This window comes from Orycteropus afer, unplaced genomic scaffold, assembly GCF_000298275.1.
Source record: "Orycteropus afer afer isolate SDZICR_OR568_19922 unplaced genomic scaffold, OryAfe1.0 scaffold00476, whole genome shotgun sequence".
NCBI lineage: Eukaryota > Metazoa > Chordata > Mammalia > Tubulidentata > Orycteropodidae > Orycteropus > Orycteropus afer.
Genome location: NW_006922063.1, coordinates 1,336,192 through 1,354,502, shown reverse-complemented (window position 1 = coordinate 1,354,502; position 18,311 = coordinate 1,336,192). Strand labels below are relative to the sequence as shown.

Sequence of the window (18,311 nt, the reverse complement as noted above, 5' to 3'; positions counted from 1 at the left end):
CCTCCCCATGAGAAGGGCCCATTCCCATCATACAGACAAGTGGGGGAGAGCTGGCCCCAGGTGCCTCTGGGCAACCGGAATCCCTCTGAGTAACAACAGCCCTGCTACCCTAGGGACGCAGCTGTGCTCTAACCTGGAAAAGAGTATCCATGAGCCAAATGGAGAACGTTTGCTGCACTTCTAATTCAGGATGCTGGCCTCTCACCTAGCTGTGGAGTTGAGGCTGACAGGTTTCCATGGCTCAGGATGGACATGGATGTAGCTGGGTGCCCCAGCACCATACAAATGGGAAGACGACATCTCCAAACATTGACAGACTTTATTATGGGGGGATTCCCACCTGGAACCCCACCTCTTAAATAAAAAAGTGCATAGAAAAGAAGGGATTTAGAAACCTTTGTACAATATCTACATCCTGGGCCCCCAGGGCAGGAAGGGGGCAGTTACTAGGTGGGCTGGAGGGGTGAAGGCAGGGACCCTGTCACCTGTAGGCCCACATCCACCCTGAACATGTGGGTGGGGGTGAGATGCTCTGGGAGGGACTAAGGAGCCTCCCCACCCCCGGGCTAAGGATAAGATGGCAGGAGGAGGGGATCTCCACGGTTTCAGTTAAGGAACCGACGGCAGCGCTTGGCGCCACAATTGCAGGGCAGCTTGTTGCTGGCATCCTCAATGGGGAACTTGTAGTCATAGGTGAGCTCCTCACCACGCAGGATGCGGCGCAGAGCGAAGATGACGATGTGCTTCTGGCCCTCCACATGGATGACACGAGAGAAGCAATTGGGCTCACATGAGTGGTTGATGAAGCGGGCAGCATTGCCGTGCATTGTGGCGTCTACCACGTCAAAGTCATCCATGCGGAACATGTAGCACCCGATGCCCTACGGGGACGCCAGGGGAAGTTAAAGGCGCTGTCCCAATGGACCTGCCGTACTTCACCCACCTCATTCCCATGGCCTGGTGGAGCCCACCTTTCCATCATAGAACTTCTCCCGCTTGTCCGTCAGCACAGAACGAATGACAATGCCCGAGTACTCAATGACCATCTCGCCAGCATCAATGTTGCGCTTACAGAACAGGCCCCGCCCATGGATGGCCGATCTGTGGGGCAGGGTGCAAAGAGGAACTCAGGGGCTAGGGGGATGGAACCAAGGCAGCCCCACACCAGGGTGCCTGTCCATCCACCCAAGGGGCAGTCTCCCCCCAAACCCCACTCACCTATAGACCCCCACAGCCTCTTTTGATGTCTTCTTGAGGTGGCGAAAGCGCATAGCCATGGGCAGCTCCAGGCTGGTGGCACGTCTGAGGGGAGGGGACAGCAGTGTCACACGGGCTAAAGCCCAGGAACGACTTCTTTCTTCTCATGGCCACCATCTTCAGGACCCTCCCAAGCCACTCCAGCATCCCAGCCTGCCCTCTATACCTGGTTGACCTGAGCTGCACCTCATCCTCCTCCTCGTCACAGGTGGCCCCCTCAGGAAGCACTCTGTGCTGGGAAGCCAGGAAGTTGAACATGTCAAAGGTACACTTCCTGCAGGGGAAAGAAAAGGCAGGAGGTTCACAGCTACTGCTTCAGAGAGGCCGCCTACCCATTCCATGGCTTGGCCTACTGTTGGCAGGACAGGAATATGGCTGCCGTTGAAGACACAGTGAAAGGAGAAATGGGTGTTTATCCTGATCTGAACTCTGGAGTGGCCTAGTGTCTTTCTGGAAGGCCTGTTTCCAATGTGTACTGAGCTACTCTGTACCCTTAAGAGCCCCCACAGGCTTCCTCTGACCCTGGCAACACCCCCCCAGGAAGTCTCACCGAAGATAGACCTCAGCACGGGCTGCTCCATGGGGATTGAGGGGCGGCTCTTCCTGTCCTTCTCCCTGCTGGTGGTATCGGAACTTGTAGTGTTGGCAGCGCTGGGCCCCAGGCAGCTGCTCTGCCAGGAAGATGACGGCGTCGTGGTGGATGCCCAGGAGCCTCGCCCCACTCATTCCTGGGGAGCCCAAGGTGAGGAGAGTTACGTGGAAGCCCATCTTGCCCTCAGGGAATCATCCCAGCCCCCAACCTCCGTGGACTGTCCACTTACCACTGAAAGAGAGGTGTCTGAGCCGGGCATGTCCTCGGGCCTCTTGCACCTTCTCAATCAGAGTTCTCCATGCCCCTGCGGAGAGAGGGCAGGACCAGAGCTGGGTCAGTATGGGGCACTACTGGACACACTCCCTCCCACCAGCACCACTCCAGACTCACCCTCCAAGCTCTCTGCCTCCACGCTGAACCCATCCTCACTGCTGATCTCGAAGCGCAGGTGCGGGCCAGCCCGTTTGGGGGCCTGGTTTTCTTTGTCCTCTGGGGATGGAGGCTCTTCCTCAGAGCTTGAAGCCTCACCTGGTCCCAGGGAGCATGTCAGAGTGGGTGGGGATCAACCTTCCTGGACTCAAAGCCTCTCTCCAGGTCCTCACTGCCCTCCCAGTGGATAACACTCTCCTTTCCTTTCCAGGCGCAAGCACAGACCCTGGGGTCTGGAGTTCTTTTTCTGTAGGTCTTCTTGGTCAGATGAGCGGATCCACGGAGGCCTGGAGCATTGTGGCTCTGAGCACTCACCTCTGGTTCACTCAGACCCAGTCTACCTTAAATGCCCATCGACTTCAGCCTTCACTCTCTCACATCAAATTCAAAATACTGGAGAATTATATTTCCACATGTATTTTTAAATGTAAATGCTACAAATATACAGGTCCATACTTACAGAATCATATACACTGTATATTATGAGCTATTTAAGGAACTTCTCAAGGGTTAATTCTGATTAAGCAGTAATTTTGCTTTGTGCATGGGTTTTGGATTCATTCATTCATTTAAATGATCAACAAATGTTTTCTGACCCAAATCCCTGCCCTTGTGGTGTTTACATGCTAGATGAGAAGAAGAAACAAGAAACAAAAGGGCAAAATACAGTGTCAGATGAAGGTGGAAAATGTGAGAAAGAGGAGGCTGGGAAGAATAGAAGTATGTGGTGGGAAAGGCAAGAAGCTAATAGGATGGCAGAGTTATTGGGACACAGATGTTTAAGTAGGTGGGTGACAAGTCCTGCTTATTGCCTGAGATTACTTGCAACACTGGAGATGAGTCTTAATTATCTGGAGCTAAGAGAAAGAGTAATGTCCCTGGTATGCAAATGGGTAATGCTCTTGACTGCTAACCAAAAGGCTGGAGGTTCAAGTTTATTCAGAGGTACCTTGGAAGGAAGACGTGGAGACTTACTTCTGAAGCATCAGCCGCTGAAAACCCTATGGAGCAGTTCTACTCTGATATACACGGACGGGGTCATTTGGAGCTGCAGTTGAACTTAACCAGAACTAGCGAAACTCAAACTCACTGCTGTCAAGTCAGATCCGACTCAGAGCAACCCCTCCTTCGGGGTGGTATCACCACAGAAGTAGACTGCCCCATCTTCTGAGTGGCTGGTGGGTTTGAACTGCCAGCCTTCTGTTTAGCAGTCAAGTGCCTTAGGCACTACACTACCAGAGCTGGTACTGGCATTTAAATTTAAGAGGAGAAAGAATTTTCTTGGCCATTTCCACAGTTTTTCATCATAGTGTTATTTATAATTTTAGATGATGGGGGGGATGTCCCAAAGTACAAAATTGAAAAAAACAAAAACTAAACACTCAAGGGTGTGCACATGCAAACTCTTGATGCTCAGGGAAGCCTTACTGGAAAGTGGACTAGAGAGCAGAGACTGGAGAAGCGAGAGAGAGGAAGCCACGAAAGCCCACTGGGAAGAGTGCTAGTGGCAGAGGGAATGGTCAGTGCAAGGGCCCTGAGGCAAGAGCACATGTGCTGTATTCAAGAAATAAAGGCAGGTCACTGTGCACACACTGAGATGAACAAGGAGCAGACGAGGAGAAGAGAACAGCAAGGTAACAGGATGGTGAGGGGCGGCAGCAGCTTGTGAAGGACTGTGGACTGTGGTTGGTGAGACGTGAGTGAAGGATCTGAGCCATGCAGGGTCCTGTTCTGACTCAGATGTGTTAACGGGAGCCCTCTGGCCTGTGCGGGGGAATGGACTGTAGGGGGGCCAAGTAGGAGTAGGGAGACCAGAGGAGAGACAGGAGGGAGGCTCAGCCCAGCATGAGGGCAGTGGGGAATGAAGTAGTTGTCAGATTATGAAGAGATTTAAAACTAAGCAAACAGGACCTGCTGACGTAGCAGATGTGGGCCTAAGGGAAAGGGGGCGGGAACCAAGGGCACCTCTGAAGTTTGAGGCCTGAGGATCTAGGAGGTAGGGGGTGAGGAAGGAATGGGTTTAGGGTGAAGATCGAGAGCCCAATTCAGGACATGTTGGATTTGAGATGCTTCCTGAAAACCCTCCTCCGCATCCTGCTGGTGAAGAAGTGAAGCCAGCAAGATGTAGGAGCTTGGTGTTCAGGAACCAGGTCTAGGCTGGAGATGAGAATTTGGGGACTATCAGAATAGAAGCTGGGTTTAGAACTGTGAAGTTAGATGAGAGTACCTGGGGAGTGAGTGAGAGTAGCAAAGTCAAGGCCAGGGTCCTGGGGCACACCAAAGGTGACAGGCTGGGGCAGTGAGAAGGCACAACCAGAGAGATGAGTAGGGGGTCCTGGAAGCTGGGACAGGGAGGGATCAGCTGCACTAAATGCTGCCGCTGGCTCAAGCAGGATGTGGACTGGACTGACCATTGTATTCATTCACACAGAGACCATCAGGGACCTTGAGTAGTTTGGGTGGAATGGTAGGAACAGAAGTTTAAACAAGATTTCTCAAATGCTTTGCTCAGGGAACCATTTTGGGCAGAGTACAAGGGATGGTGGTGTTCTGACAACCTGCTCTTTAGTAATGGCTGGGATCACATGGCCATACTCTCTCCGGACATCACTTCTCTGGGCCAACCTGCCCACCTGCCCTCCCCAGCCCTAGGCAGAGACTGTAAACCTGACTCTTGCTGCATGACTCATACTATCTCTAGTCTCAGTGCTGGACAACTTCTTCCACCGCCTCTCTTGCCCCTCTCCCTCACCACCATTCTGTTCCCTGAAGTCACCTGTTCCCTGGGCCAACCGACTATAAGAACCTGCCCTGGCACTTTCTCACAATGCTCATTCTCACCTGCACTGTACTTGTGCTAATGTGCATGCCTTTCTTCCCCTCCCTGAGTAGATTCCTAGCAGGGACCTGTCCCTCATGGTCACTGGCATATTCTCACACCATCTTGTGAACCCCACAGGTACAGCCTCTTAGTTATGTACTTTTCAGTCCACCTTGCTATGTAATGAGAAAATCCATACAACTGGATGGGCCTTCAGCTGTGCAATGACCAGCTTATTTAGCTGTAGTCAACTTCCTCTCCCACTGTCCTCAGTGACCACAACCTAAACTAAATCCTCTTTTAGCAGAGAACTTCACCGCCAGCTTCACAGAGTCTGTCAGTCAGAAGGACTCCAACTGCCCCCTCCCCTGTGTACTAATGTCTCTGCTAACACACTTACCTTGCTTCCTTGCCTCCATCTCAGTCTTTTGTTCAGAATTGACCACTATGCCCCCTCCCACCCACTTTTCCACCCACAACCACGCCTCCCCTCCCCTGCCCCTTGGCTTTGCTGCCTCAGCCGTCACAGAAGCCCTTCCACATGCCTGTCTCCTCTCCAGCCCCAGCTGAGCTTCTTGGTGAGGTTCCTGTACGTGTCTTGTTCTGTGTCCTTTTCTCTTCCTTCATTTCTGGACTCTGACAACAACATTCTTCCCACCCTGCACCACCTGCCCACACCTCGTACCAACCCCCGCCCCCACCCTGCCAGGCACGCTCAGTGGCAGCTGGGACTGCTGAGCACTCTCTTCCTCTGGGACACAACTTGCCTATGATTTTTCTTCTGACTGTTCCTGCCCCTCCTCCCTCCTCTGGGTCCTATGTGGGCTCTGTCCTCTCTGGATCCTCCCCAGAACGTCATCTTTGGCTTTACTAGATACTTTTGCTGCTGGCCGACTTGGCTCTGAACCACACGCCCTGCCCCCCCCCCCCCCCCGGTTCTTAGGCACCCTGGACATAGCGCTCTCAGGACCGCTCACACTGAGCTGAAATTTCATCTACTTGTTTCTGCCACAAGGCTGTAAGCTCCCCGAGGGCATCTCCGTAACTCTAGTGCCTAGCCTCGGGTTCGTACCCAGTCAATGTACAATGTTTTCTGAAGTGGATCAATGCTACACCTGTCAGTCAGCGAGCTGGATCCACTAAAAGGAAGGTGGCAAGGAGAGGGGTGGGCGGGTTCCTACCTGAGTAGTGGTGCCATTGGGACTCAAGCAGCAGGTCAGGAGGACCATCAGGGACCCGAGCAGGACCACTGTCTGGAAGTGGCAGCAAAGGGGACCGTTCCTGAAGGGACCTGTGAGGAGAGACCTGTCAGTAAGAGGAAAGGCAGGAAGGGACAGGCAGAGGTCCCAGGGCTTCCAAGGAAAGGAGTCTGGCCACTTACGCAGGGCTTTCCTCTCCAGCAAGCTCCCCAGGATTATCCAAATCAAAGACACTACGCACCGTGGGAGTTTTCATTCTCACTCGGCTATACCTGGGGGGGGAACCATGAGGTTGAACCTCCTTCTCCTTTCTACCTCCCTTGCCTGCCTCCCCAGGTTGGTTCAGCATTCACTTACCTGCTGCTAAGCCCTGGAACCTGGGGGGTACCCTCCAAGGACTCTCCATCTTCATCTAGTCGGGGAGTCTTGCTTGGGGGTGGAGCTGGTGGGGAACGGCCCGAGAAGGTAGACACCCTCTTGATGCGGATGGCCTGGCGGGGTGGGCTGGGGGGTCCACTGCTCAATACCAGTGTCAGTGGAGGGGGAGGGGGAGGGGGCGCAGGGCGAACCACCCCTACCCCTACCACTGGCAGCACACTCAGCAGGGGTCCTGAGGGCAGAGTCCAAGAGGTGGGGGCTGTGGAGGGAATGGGAGGGGGCAGGGGGGGCTGTTTCACTGGGGCTGGGGCAGGTTCTCCCTCTCCAGCCATCTTCACAAACACTTGCCCCAGCTTGTTGACAAGGATGATTTTGGATGTGGCAGGTTTGGGGGGCTCAGGGGCAGGGCCAAGGCTCAACACTCGGACTCCTGGGGCCCCAGGGAGCCAGGCAAACGTCCGGGTGGGGTCGGCTGGGCTGGGGGGCAAGCTCTGGGGGGGCTGGCTGCCATTGGTCAGGGGAGGTGGTGGGGGAAGCGGCTCCTCTCTGGGGCCGGCACCCCCTTCCCCAGGCCCCCCTAGATTCTTCAATACAAAATCCACAATTTCTGAGGGCAGGTCCTCAGGAGGTCGGGCCCTGTCCCCTGCAGCTCCTATGACCCCAGCTCGGCCCACGCCTGGCCCTGAAGGTGGAGCCCCCTGACCCCGAGGCTGCTGGACTGCCTCAGCCTCACTGTCTGTGCCGTCATCCACTCCATCCAGCTGTTCGATGCGGGGGGTTCCAGGAAGGATGCCAGGGGTCAGGGCAGAGCCAGACACCACAGTCACAGGGAAGTGGACGTAGTGGGTGCTGGGGCTGGCCTCCTCCTCTGAGCTGTCCCCCAGGCCCCCATGACTGCTCCCTACTGCCCCTGCAGCCACAATCTCTTCCTGGAAGGGCTCAGTCCCCAGCAGGCTGGCTGCAAAGTCCAGGTCAGCAGCACTCAGTCCTGACACCACTTCCATGTCCTCAAAGTCTGGGCCCAGGTCTTCAGTGGGTGGTGGAGGAGATGGAGCTAGGCCAGGGGGAGCCCGCTCCCCTGAGGTAGGTGTGAGGGCTGTAATGACTGAGGTAGGAGGGGGCACCCTGAGCTGAGGGGACGTTCTGAGGGGAGAAGAGGCCCGTCGTGATGGTGGCAGCCTAGGGGTCAGGGGACTGGGACGACGGGAGCGTCTAGAGGGAGCTGGGAAGTCTGGGTCTCCCACTGTAGGGATGTGGTGGGTCAGAGAAGATGGACTTCCTGTAGGTGGAAGGGTTGGCATCAGTGTCAGTATTAGCCAGGAGTTCTTGCTTCACCCCCACCCCACCCCTCCCCTGGATGCTCCCAGGTGCTCACCAGGGGAGGGCAAGGGTCCAAAGGAGACACCTCCCAAGGGCCTCCGGGATGGCGAGTAGTTGGGCACTTTGATTCGAGCCCCTGAGAAAGAGCGGGGGGCTGGAGGAAGGGCGCTGTTTGGATCTGACCGAAGTGGGGGGTCCAGGTTCTGATCAAGTGACTGGTGCTCAGGAGCTCCAAGGATAAGGGCATCTGTATCTGACAGGGGGTTCTCATGATCTCGAGGCTCTGAAGGGGCAAGAGACCGCATCAGGGGTTCCTCCAGCAAAGCCCCTTGTCCCATGAAGCCAAATGGGCCTTCTGTGCCCGATCCTGACCTGGTTCATACACACACATCAGGCATCACTTAGCGCCCACCCCCCATACCCCGCTCCCCGGACATCTATAAAACTTCCACAAACACCTGGGTCAGGATCCCTTTGCAACCCCACCTCACCCATCCTTTGTCATCTCCCCTGCTGGCCAACCGTCAGAGCTACCTGCTGCTCTCTCCAGCCCTCGCATGCCATCAGGGACATTACCCTCCCGCCAGCACGGCCAGTCCTACCACTTTCTGACTTGCTCTGCACATCTCTGCCACATCAAACACATCTGCCCGTCCTGATGCTGCAGGCTCCCCATGAGCTGGCCCCACCCAATCTTTGCAAGGTGATCTCTGCCGCCTCCTCTCAACACTCCCTTGTTTCCAGTCAGGGCAGGTACACCCTCCTCCCCTCTCCATTTCATGTCATGCTCTAACCTAGAATAAACCCCTTACTCACAAACACAATCCAAATCTCCTGTTCGGCTCACAATGACCTCTCCTTTTTCTTTCCTAATCTCTAAGCCCCTGCTTTGCTCCTTGCCATCGAGCTCTTAAGTATAGGTCATAAAGACACCATGCTGGGAATTGAGCAGACTCAGGTTTGAATCCTGGCTCCACCACATTACCTGACTCTGCTACACTTACCACAGTAAGGCAGAGCTTTTACCTTCCTCGGAAGGTTCTGGGGAGTGTTACAAGAACACGTGGCCTCAAGTCAGGTCGTCATACATTTATCCACACGTCATCAACCCCTAAAAGCAGGTCCCATACTGCTCTTCCCTCACTTCTTGTGAAATGCTAAGCACAGCCCCTGGCACATAACAAGGAACCGATATGATCTCTCTTATCATCACTACAACAAATGGAAAACTAGCACACACCCTGGAGTTAGTTTAGGGGAAAGGGGTAACTGTTTGGGGAGGGTGGCATTTGCTTTAAAAAAAAAAAAAAAAAAAAATTAATAAAAAAAGTGAGGTAGTACCAAAGTTGTACCTGAGGAAGGAGTAGGGCTGTGCACAATGGTCTGGTTCTCTTCTGCTGCCTCCAAGTGAACTGGCTCTTCCCTTGGCCCCCATGGCCGATACTCCAGAATTCGGCACCGATACCAGCAGCGCCGCCGAGCATCCACTGTGCTCCAGTATAGACGGGAGCACCTGGCACGTAGACATGTGGAATAAGAGGGTTATGGCTTGGAAAATGGGATGCAGCCCTGGTGTCCCCCAACCCCACAAAGCACCCCTGGACTGCTCACTGGTAGCCAATGGGGAACAGCCGTCCTTCGCAATCCGAGAGATCAGACAGAGTACCCAGGGAGTCAATTCGGATAGAGCCTATGGTGCAAAGGAGAGGTCAGACGGAGGGTGGGGCCAGGCAAGGTCAGGAAGATCAAGGTAAAGAGCAAGCGGCTTACCAATGAGCACATTGATGGCATCAGGTTCAAGCCCCGTCAAGAACTTTCGCTTGAAGTTGATGCCCTCAAAATCCACATAGACTCGGCGGAGAACATCAAAACCGTCGGGGGTCACGATCTCCTGGGAGGTTAGTGGCGAATGGGGGTTGCTGGATTGGTGGGGAATGAGGGGGATGCGAGGGAAAGGCTCTGTAGGCAGGGACTGAACAGTCAGGGACTTGGCTTAAGGCTCTGGGACATACAAGGAGGAAGCTCTGAGGAGCAGCAGGGGCCAGGCCTGAGGCATCATGGGGTCCCTGAGTGGAGATGAGCAACCCCAGAAGATGAGGGCATTTGAAGGGCAAGAGAGAGCAACAGAGAGCTGCCTTCCCTATGGCTCAGGCCCACCTTGCCATCTAGCAAGTCTGTGTGCTTCTGGCAGAAAACTTTCTTGTCATCCTGGAAGATGCAGTAGCTGGCCCGGGCACACATGAAGTGGAAGTTGCTGAGGCAGGAGGACAGGCAGCAGCCCACCGTGGCCCCAGGCTTCAGGCAGAGCTCACAGCGCTGTGGGCGGAAGGGACTGCTAAGTGGGGAAGCCAATGACTGAGGCCAAGCTCTGACACTCATCACTGCTGTCCCGGATACTCTGCTTGGGTCCATACCTAACCCAGGAGCTTGCACAGTGAAGGCACTCACCAAACACAGCCTCTTCCCTGACTCCAACCAATACCAGGTGCACATCAAAACTATTTCAGGTTTTTTGAAGCAGAGAATAAATAGTTGTTATTTTTCCTAACACTTACTAAGTTGCATTTACCATCTCTCACACACTGTCCTAAGGTAGTACTTGTGTTGTTTCATTTGATCCTCATGACCGTCCCACGTGGTAGGTACGTCTACCATCTCAATTCCAAGTGGAGAGCTTGAGGTATTCTACAGTACTTGGCCCAGGCCCCATACTGTTCAGTGGGAGAATTCTAACCCAGGCAACATCTCAACTCATGGGGACACAGTAAGAACTAAAGGACAAACTGTATGGAAAGCACTGAGTACAGTCTTCTAACTTCTAGTCTCCTGGGCTCAGACCCAGCTTATGGACAGATGGCACTAACAGGAAAAAGGCCACTATCACTGCAGCCCCAGAGTTCTGGGACAACCAAGAAAGGTACCTAAGAAACAAAGGTACCAGCCGTGAAAGCATATGCTCCAGTAGAGAATGTGAAACAAGGGCCGTCTGAATTGGAGGAGAGACTTGACCCTTGACTCAGGGCTGCCCACCTCTCAGGCCCATGCCCTCACCATCTGCCTCCCTCGGGCCACAGCAGCGTGCACATTCTTGAGGGAGCCGTCGTTCTCCTCAAACACTTCAGCTGACCAAATGGCACAGTTGACATGTGTCCACTCATTCTGCCCAATGTACAGGAGCCGCCCTGCCTCCTACGGGTAGCAGGAGGGTAGTGTGAATGGGGGGCTCCAGGAATTAGAGCCCATACTCGGGGACTTCCTGGAGCAGCCCTCACCTTGGAATCTGCATCTCCATACTTGAGGCAGAGTGCACACTGACGGGGGTCCTCCAGGTGTGAGAAAGCAGCTGGATCCTTGCCCTGGAAAGCTAGAAAGGATGTGGGGAGGGAGGTATGAGAATCAGGACCCAGAGCCCAGCCCGTGGACTCAGGGGCCCTGGCTTCCAGTTCCCACTTCCCAGTACCTGCTGAGGGGCCCCCTGGAGGCTGCCCTGATTCTGGGGTCTCTGGTTCCTGCTGCCTCCACTGAGCATAGACATGGTCCAGGGATGGGGGCAACACCGCATTGGGAAGGACTCCGCTGTGGACAGGAAGAGTCAGCATCTGTCATGTCTAACAAGGGTGGCTGGACTTGGTCTTGCCCACAATACCAGCCTAAGAATGTCATGACACCCTTTGTCCTCTCGACGTGTGGATTTTCTTTCAGTCCCCCAAATAAGCCAGGCCCTCTTACACTATCGTCGACACACAGAATGCTGTTTCTCAGGCCAGAAGACTTCCTCCCCATCTCAGCTTGGGTATCCCTGTTTCTGGAGAAGCCTTCTTGACCCCATACCCATGCAGGTGGCTCCCCTGGGGCTTCCCTATCAGTGCCCTGACCAGCTGGGTCATCGGTGCCTGCCTAGCCCCCCAAACATGAGCACATGAGCTCCTCAAGCACAGAGTCCAACAGCACTTGCTCACCCGTGTTCCCAACAATGCCTTGCACAAAGCAGAAACAAGGTGAGAGTTCACTCAACAGTCCGAGTCTCTGCTAATGTGGAATCATCAGGGAATCTCATTCTGCTTCTGCCCCTCTCCTGTCCAGCCTTCAGATGCTAACTGTTCCTCATCTACTCTCAGCCCAGCCTGACCGCTGGATTCCCAGGTGTCCTTGCCTTTGCCCTCGCTCCCTGGTCCCCTCCTGCTACTCAGCCTTGCTCACTTTGGCAGCCGGGTACTCCGTCGCCAGTACTTGGGGTCATGGGCGTCAAACCAGCCGAACGCAGACTCTAGCAGCTGGGGAGTGGGTTAACAGGATGAGAAGAAGTGGCTTCTGCAGAGGAACTGGCAGGGGCAGAGTCCCTCTGCCACATCACTCAAACTACTCTACAGGCACCCCCTACCCACCCAAAAGAGCTCACTTTCAGCAGGAGTCCCTTCATCTGGCCTCCAGACCGGCGCTCTAGGGTCTCTCCTTCTTCTGAGTGTCTCGTCAGGATGCCCACCATGTCCTCCATGAAGCTGTGCTGTAAGGGGGTTTGTCAGGATCTGAGCCCCCCAGCCCCACCCCCCTTTTCCTGCACCTACCTGCCCTTCCCTGTGCTCCACTCACCACGGACTTGTAGTGACCTTCCTCAAAGCGCTGACTCACGGCTTGCAGATCACAGGGCCCTGGGTGCAGTTGCTTCCCATCCTGCCCACACTGTAATGGGAGGTGGGGTGGGTGGGTGAGGGGAGTCAGCACGGCTAGTGCTGGGTCCAACCCCACCCGCTCCTGCCTCTTTAGCTCTCCAGACCTGGGTGCACAGTAGCAATGGGCCTGCCACCTTGGAGCTCAGCAGGCCCTGGAGCACCTGGCGCAGGCCTCCCCGTAAGGCCCCATTCAGAGCCTCTCGCCAGCGGGGATGCGTGGCCCCAGCACATGGTCCACACGTGTACAGCACTGAGTCCGGCAGCCCTGAAAGGATCTCATAGTCCTCATCTGGAACAGCAGAGCGGGAGAGGAGAAGATGGTTAGGGTCTCCAATAGCCCCTAGATTGCCAAGAACATTTAGCCCACCTGTCCTCTAAGGGGCAGTGGGGGCTGGGAGGTGGGGTGCAGGCAGAGGGTAGGACAGGGATCACCACAGGGTTAAGGCTGCACCTTAGGTACTCCACCCACTGACCTGAGAGGCCCTCGCATTTGGCATGCACCCAGTGGTCACACTGTGCGCATTGCATCATTTTGCTCTCGTAGTCGTTGTCTTCATAGCAGCGTGTACAGATTGGGCAGTAGTTTCCTGGAGAGAAACACAGAAGGGAGAGTCAGAGGGGCTGGGGATACTACCTACCCCCCTGTTTAGGGGCCAGCCATCCCTTGACTGCACTGTGGGCTGACTCCATTATGCTCTTGTCATCCCCAAGAAACTGGTCAAAGACAAGGCCTCTTTTCTAACTCTGCAGCCCCTAATGCCTCAGAGGACAAGGCCTTACAAATGTGTTGCCTGAATAAATAAGGAAAGTCTGGGTTTTTTAACTGCTCAATGGAGATCTGAAGTTCCAAGAAGAACTTCAGGAACCACCAAGAGGATGGGGTCCCTGGGCCTTTACTCCCACTGCCCTCAGAGTAGCTCTGTATCCCTGTTTTACATACTGGATAGGCTTCTGTGGAAGAACACCTTAAAAAGGAAGAAAAGGTTCCATGGCTAGAAAAACGCAGAGAGTCACCAGAAAAGTGACTATGTGTTCTAACCATCTGTCTAGGAACCTGCCCCCCTCTCCCATGGCCTCCAAGGTTCAGGCCCCCTGCCAAGTCCCCACCTTTCTCATAGAGCTGGGTGCACCTGGGGCAGAGGCTGTAATCTCCAGACCACTCGACGTCCCAGTTCTTGCCTGGAGTTGCCCCACAGCTCTTACAACGCACACAGGCCGAGCAGATCTGGGAGAGCAGGGTAACATTAGAGGAAAGCCAGACATTGGGCTGGAGTGGTATGAGGGGCAGATGGGCAAGGAGGATGGCAATGAGCAGGAAACAGATGAGGAAGAGCAGGTAAGAGAACAAACGTGTAGGAGGTATGAACAGGAAGAATGAAGAGGCAGAAGAAAGAGGCAGCAGGTAAGAGATCAAGAGGCAGGAGAGCAATGAAGTGGGGAGACTTGCAGGAGGGAGACAGAGAAGAGTGGAGATTAGATGAGACCAAGGGATTCTGAGCCTGAGGTTATGAGATCTATAAGCCCCTGAAACCATTGCACACAAATGCTACATGTGAATTTTGCCTACATGGAATTTTTAAAGAAGAAATGTCATGTTTATCAAATTTTCAAAAGAATCCCCAACCCTCCCTGGTTTAGAATAAGACTAATGATGGTGGCAGCATTAGTCAGAACCCCACTGCAAAGGGTGTGGGTCTCATCTCTCACCCAGTGACGCCGTTTGCGTGTAGCCCGGGTTGGGTAGCTGGGCCCCAGGCAGGCTGGGTGGTAAGCATGGCGGCAGCGCTCACACTCCAGAAGGTGCTGTTGGATGACAGAGAAAGACAGCAATGGCAGAACCTACTGGCACAAGACTACCCCTCTCCTCTACACCTCCACCCACTCTGGGCTGGCTTGTGCCCAGACCTTGGATCCCCGGCCTTTGCGCCCACAGACATGGCAGAACTTGCAGCGGCGGCAGCACCAGGTATCATGATGCTGGGGCAGGGGCCGCTCAGCCTCCTCCAGGCAGAATGGATGGAAAGGATCACAGCAAACTTGGCAGAAGACCAGCTGTGGGGGAAGAGTTAATGATGGGTACAGCGTGAGCATCAGAAAGGTCAGGAGATGAGACCCTGCTGAGGGGGACAAGAAATCAGGTGGGAAGGGCCAGTAGGGACTTGGGAGTTTGTGAAAAAAGGCAGAGATTTAACCTCATGCAGGCCTTTGCTGGCACAGAGCAAGCACACCATTGGCGGTCCCCCTGGCACAGAGGTGAGCACACTCAAGCCACCCATCAGCCACACGTTCTCCAGGTCACAATCCTCCTGAGGGAAGAGACACAGGATCAGAGAGCAGCCAGGAACACAAACTAGATCCATACTTAAAGCCCTGGCTTCTTTGACACAATCACCCAGTTTCATGTGACCACAACTCCTGCCATCACCCCCTAAATGCCATACCTTAAAATCCACACGGACTCGGTGCACACCATCAGGAGACTTCTGTTTTCCAGTCCAACCATTGGGAAAAGAAGCAAAAGGACCAGGGGCCAAAGTATCCTATAGAGGGAAGGTGATGGGCTATCAGAGGGCTACCAGCCCTCACTCCCAGCAGATTCTTCACTGTCCTCTCCTCCACTGTCCTGATTCTCACATTGGCAGGCCTGCCTTGCCTGTCAGGGCCTAAATTCAGGCGTGCCCAACACCCTAACTTGCTAGAAAGCTCCAGAACAGGAGCCTTGCCTCACACAGGACTTTGGGGTTCTTGGCACATGGCCATGCTGACCTTGTCCAGGCGCCTGCGGGCCTTGAGCTGCACCACAGGCTGCAGGGTGGGTTTGCGAGGTCGGCTCTGCTCCTCAGGTTCTGGTACTGGCAGCTCTAGGCAGGACACATCAGCAGTGAGGTCCCTCACCTTCGCTGCCCCACCCCCTTCTACTATGCCATTCCAACGCTGTTCAGGTTCTCAGGGCCTTTTTTAACTAACCCAGACCCACGAGAATACCCCTTAGGCCTTGTGCAATAAACTCACTGAACCCCTCCCACACCTATACTCTGTGACTACCCCAAAACCTCCTCCTCCTCTGCCCTCAGCCACTCTATCAGACTGACGGAGCCTGGATCTGGGAACCCTGTCCTTTCCAGACATACAGGCTTAACTTCTTGGTAAAGGAAGTAGTAAGCAACTCGCACCATTCTCTCGGGGGGTCCGACGCCGGGGAGCAGGGGGACCCCCAGGCTCTGAATCGTCCGAATCCTCGAAGATATCATAGGAGGGTCGCTGTTTGACGCAGCGCCGGGCTGACTTGCGCTGCAGTAGGAGGGAGTCCTGCTCCTCGGGCCCTGGGGGGGCCACCACCTCCTCCCGGGGTCCCCCAGATCCCGCCCCCCGGCGTGGGCCTGGAGGACCAGGGGAGGCCTCAGGAGATTCATCGGAATCCCAGGGCAACAGCGTCTTCACTATCGTCCGGCCTGTGGGAACAGGGGACTTAGTGGGATTTGAGCTCAGCCAGGGACAGAGGCAAAGGTGGGATGGAGAAAAGCCAGAAAAAAGTGGCACAAAAGAGAACAAATATGGGAGTGTTAAAAAGCACATGCTGGAGAAGAAAGGACAACGGTGGAAGACTGCAGAGATACACAGGTGAGGGAAGCAAAGAAAGCGTGGTTTCCTCTGCGCCACAAATCTAAATAAGGTTTTGTAGACAAATGTTCCTTAAACCTCATTACCTTTTTTAGCCAGTCGTTCCATCTTCCGAGCCTCTATCTTGTCACACTTCCGGTATCTGGGGAGGGGAGCAGCACGTCACCAGGGTAAGGGACTGGTGGTCTGGGGGAAGAGAGGAAGCTCTCCACAAGGATGCCAATCCCACTGCTCTGGTTGGACACAAGAAGGGCTGGGGCAGATGTGGATGACTGACAACCATGGGTGGGAATGGAGGCTGCACTCCAGTTACTCACACACAGCACTGTTTCTTGGTGTTGGGACCCCCAAACTTGGGCTTGTCCAGGCAGTTGACACAAGATCCACAGTCCTGCACACGCAGGCAGCCTCGGCAGTGCCCACACCGTGCCATCCGCATCTTTTTGCCATGGTGGGAGGGCAGTGAGCGCCGGGGTGTATGGGTCAGGGTCCCTCCAGAGCCAGTAGGCTCTGAGTCCCCTCCAGGTCCTGCTGGCTCCACCTTTCCCCGCCGGGACCGGGATGGGACACTCTCAGTGTCGGATGCTGACGATGTATCTACTGCAGCAGACAGGAAGGCATGGGGCCATGAAGCCACTGGTCCCATTGAATCAGTCTTCTGGTTCCCACTTTCCACAATGCTCACATTCCAGGTACCCCCAGATAAATTCTGTTTTAAGACCTAGCACTCCAACCCACTTGTCACTTAGCCCCAAGTACCTGACTTGACTCCCACTCTCCTAGGCATTCATACTTGCTCACCACCAGACCTGACACAGCTGTCAAGAGTCCCCACTATGTACAGCCCCCTTACCCTCTGTGGCAAGGTCCTGTCGATCCCGGAGAGGGAGGGCACTGAGACGGGGGACATCTTCAGGCACCATGGCCCGAGCCTGACCCAGAGCCACAGCAGCATGACGGCAGACATGTTTGATGCGGGGGCCTTGCACAGGGGACTCAGGGCCCTGGGGGAGGAGAAATCAGGATCATATGTCACGTGCTGCTCCTTGTGCTCCTCAGCCTGTGCCTCCAGCAAGTCTTTTTTGGGGGCAGGGGCTCTCCTCCCACTCCATACCGAGGGTCTCTCTCTCTTAGCTTCCATCGATTCATCTTCAGACCTGACGGAACTTCTGTCTGAGATCTGCTTGACCGTCCCCACAACCTCCTCCATCTGCCCTCCAGGGCTCAGCTGAGGGACAACAAACAAGGTTAGGAACTGGGAAGATGGGGACAGGCAAAAAACATGGGGGGAGGCACAGAAGGACAAGGGGTGGGGTAAGACTGGTTTTGAGGGTTCCCTGCATGGTGGAAGGTACCTAGGAAAGCACAAGATCAGGGGGTTGTAAAGAACCGAAGGGGGATGGACTAGATACAGGAGCCCAGCCAAAGCACCATGCTCACCGGCAATGAAGACGCCACCTTCTGCTGCTGCTGCTGGTCGATCTTGAAGAGCTGCACCTTGGCTCTCTTGAGGAGGCTGAACATTTTTTCCTCCACTCCAGATAATGGTAAGGAGCCCAGGCCCACAACCCGAGCCTTTTCCACTGGTGGTGGTTGCTGTGGTGATGGTGGTGGCTGCAGCTGTAACTGTGGCTGAAGTTGTGGTTGCTGTGGTGGTAATGCCTGGGGTAGTAGCTGAGCTTGCAAGGCCTGTAGGGGCTGCTGCAACTGAGCCTGAGGCTGCTGCCCATTGCTCAGAGCTGGAGCCCCATAAGGGGACTCCTCAGCCTTAACAGGAGTGGCGACCACAGGGGCAAATCGAGGCAGGCTGAGGTGGTTGGTGCGGCCCACTGCCCGTGGCTCAGGCTCGGCTGGAGAGTCATCAGCAGGAGGAGGCTCTGGCTCAGGGGCTTCAGGAGTCCCAAGAGGAGGAGCAGTGAGCACCGATTCATAGATCTTCCGGTGGGCCTCGCTTGGGGTAAACTGAGGGGCACGAAGGAGCAGGGGCCTCCGGGATGGGGTGGTAGGTGTAGGGACTGGTGCAG

The 18,311-nt window shown here is 55.0% G+C and overlaps 1 protein-coding gene across 1 annotated transcript in view; it reads right to left on the bottom strand.

Moving 5' to 3' along the window:
• Positions 1-605: 605 nt before the first annotated feature.
• Positions 606-18,311, bottom strand: part of KMT2B (lysine methyltransferase 2B) — a 21,829-nt gene continuing 4,123 nt past the window's right edge. The window contains exons 6-40 of the mRNA XM_007954886.2: positions 17,728-18,311; positions 17,402-17,515; positions 17,141-17,291; positions 16,605-16,884; positions 16,374-16,429; positions 15,840-16,118; positions 15,433-15,527; positions 15,108-15,206; positions 14,859-14,972; positions 14,572-14,718; positions 14,374-14,469; positions 13,774-13,891; positions 13,140-13,253; positions 12,771-12,955; positions 12,587-12,676; positions 12,396-12,500; positions 12,197-12,270; positions 11,457-11,572; positions 11,269-11,360; positions 11,048-11,185; positions 10,154-10,312; positions 9,767-9,887; positions 9,608-9,686; positions 9,349-9,509; positions 8,052-8,279; positions 6,656-7,955; positions 6,481-6,570; positions 6,281-6,390; positions 2,240-2,377; positions 2,079-2,153; positions 1,808-1,985; positions 1,424-1,531; positions 1,219-1,302; positions 972-1,101; positions 606-881 (exon numbers count right to left, since the gene is read on the bottom strand). Coding sequence (XP_007953077.1) covers positions 606-881; positions 972-1,101; positions 1,219-1,302; positions 1,424-1,531; positions 1,808-1,985; positions 2,079-2,153; positions 2,240-2,377; positions 6,281-6,390; positions 6,481-6,570; positions 6,656-7,955; positions 8,052-8,279; positions 9,349-9,509; positions 9,608-9,686; positions 9,767-9,887; positions 10,154-10,312; positions 11,048-11,185; positions 11,269-11,360; positions 11,457-11,572; positions 12,197-12,270; positions 12,396-12,500; positions 12,587-12,676; positions 12,771-12,955; positions 13,140-13,253; positions 13,774-13,891; positions 14,374-14,469; positions 14,572-14,718; positions 14,859-14,972; positions 15,108-15,206; positions 15,433-15,527; positions 15,840-16,118; positions 16,374-16,429; positions 16,605-16,884; positions 17,141-17,291; positions 17,402-17,515; positions 17,728-18,311 — 6,284 coding nt within the window. The remainder of the gene's footprint in view (positions 882-971; positions 1,102-1,218; positions 1,303-1,423; positions 1,532-1,807; positions 1,986-2,078; positions 2,154-2,239; positions 2,378-6,280; positions 6,391-6,480; positions 6,571-6,655; positions 7,956-8,051; positions 8,280-9,348; positions 9,510-9,607; positions 9,687-9,766; positions 9,888-10,153; positions 10,313-11,047; positions 11,186-11,268; positions 11,361-11,456; positions 11,573-12,196; positions 12,271-12,395; positions 12,501-12,586; positions 12,677-12,770; positions 12,956-13,139; positions 13,254-13,773; positions 13,892-14,373; positions 14,470-14,571; positions 14,719-14,858; positions 14,973-15,107; positions 15,207-15,432; positions 15,528-15,839; positions 16,119-16,373; positions 16,430-16,604; positions 16,885-17,140; positions 17,292-17,401; positions 17,516-17,727) is intronic.